The following is a 1,489-nucleotide window of genomic DNA, read 5'->3' as shown; positions in this document are numbered from 1 at the left end:
AGGTCATCCCAAATTCTGCTGCTTGTGCCTTTACTATCATTACCATCAGTCCTCGCTCACCGACCTACAGTGACTCCAGGTTAAATAATACCTTGATGTGAACAGTTTCGTTCCTGCTGTGAAATCCTTCTGTAGCCTCTCATCCTCTAAGTCCGCAAACTATTCAAGACCCAGATGTTTGGGCTCCTCCTATTTTGTGCTAAATTATCACTCACCTTAATCACTGAGCCATGGTGCCAAGTATTTAGCTGCCAAAATCCTAAACACTGGAATTCTTTCTCTAAACAATTTCATCTCTTAGTAAGACTCCATTAAGACTCAGCAGGTCCGGCGGTAACAACGGAAAGAGAGAGAGAGAAGCAGTTAACAGTTCGAGTCCAGTGATCCTCTAAACTTTTGACCATCTGACCTCATATCTCCTTATGAGAATAAGGAGGTCTCATACAATATCTCCTGATGTGGCCTGGTGTCAAACCTTGTTTTAGTCAAAATGCGGAGGTGCCGGTGTTAGACTGGGGTGGACAAAGTCAGAAGCCGCGCGGCACCACGTTACCCTCCAAAAGGTTTATTTGAAACCACAAGCTTTCGTGGCGAAACCTGACGAAGGAGCAGCGCTGCGAAAGCTTGTGATTTCAGACAAACCTCTTGGACTGTAACCTGGTGTCGCGCGGCTCCTGACTCTGTTTCAGTAAACGATGCGTTGGGGTTGGTGGGGAAACGAGCGCCGCACTTCAAAGGCGCTCTATAAATGCAGCTTATTGTTGCCATCGAGGCGGGTGCAACAGATAAGTCTGGCTGTCATTGGCTCAAAGAGTCTGGGCGAGGAACTGACGATTCCTAACTTAGCACTTCACTTGGTGTCGAATTGTATTTCTTTAATAAAAAGATAAGGAATGTTTTTTTTTTACATTGAAGCAGAGCAGTAGAAATCTTGGTGTGTAAGGTGCAGCCTGTGCCTGGGTTTGCATCGACTGAGCCCCGGGGCTGCAGTCTCTGGGTGTGGAATCTGTTCATTTCCTGGTTAAAGTCGCCGGCTAAAGGAAGAGGAGGAGGAAGTTAAACCATGGAAGGGAATAGGGACGAGGCGGACAAGTGTTTGCAGATTGCCAGGAAAGCATTGCGGGAAGGGGAGCCGGAGAAAGCGCTCAAATTCCTCAACAAGGCGGAGAAGCTGTATCCTTCTGCCGAGGCGAAAGGTGAGGCTGCATGGCAGGGAAAAGGAGGGAGGGATCGCTGCAAAAAAAAATACAAGTGAATACACCGGGAGACGGCCCAGGGATTCGGCCGAAGGATTTCCTATGGGCAAGGATGGCAGCTTGGTTTGCGGAGCCACCACTCTGATGTTGCAGCAAACGCTGACTGCACCGGGGATCCAGCTGTCAATCAATCCCTGATTTCCCGGGATCCAGCTGTCTATCAATCCCTGATTTCCCGGGGACCTGGCTGTCTATCAATCCCTGATTCCAGGTCCCCAGCTGTCTATCAATCC

General features: G+C 48.9%; 1 protein-coding gene across 1 annotated transcript in view; it reads left to right on the top strand.

The window, feature by feature from the left end:
- Positions 1–790: 790 nt before the first annotated feature.
- Positions 791–1,489, top strand: part of dnajb14 (DnaJ heat shock protein family (Hsp40) member B14) — a 34,589-nt gene continuing 33,890 nt past the window's right edge. The window contains exon 1 of the mRNA XM_020533936.2: positions 791–1,196. Coding sequence (XP_020389525.1) covers positions 1,064–1,196 — 133 coding nt within the window. The 5' untranslated portion in view covers positions 791–1,063. The remainder of the gene's footprint in view (positions 1,197–1,489) is intronic.

The sequence above is a fragment of the Rhincodon typus genome, chromosome 1 (assembly GCF_021869965.1).
Source record: "Rhincodon typus isolate 14 chromosome 1, sRhiTyp1.1, whole genome shotgun sequence".
Classification (NCBI taxonomy): Eukaryota; Metazoa; Chordata; class Chondrichthyes; order Orectolobiformes; family Rhincodontidae; genus Rhincodon; species Rhincodon typus.
The sequence above is the reverse complement of the archived record's forward strand: the minus strand, read 5'-3'. Positions and strand labels throughout refer to the sequence as shown.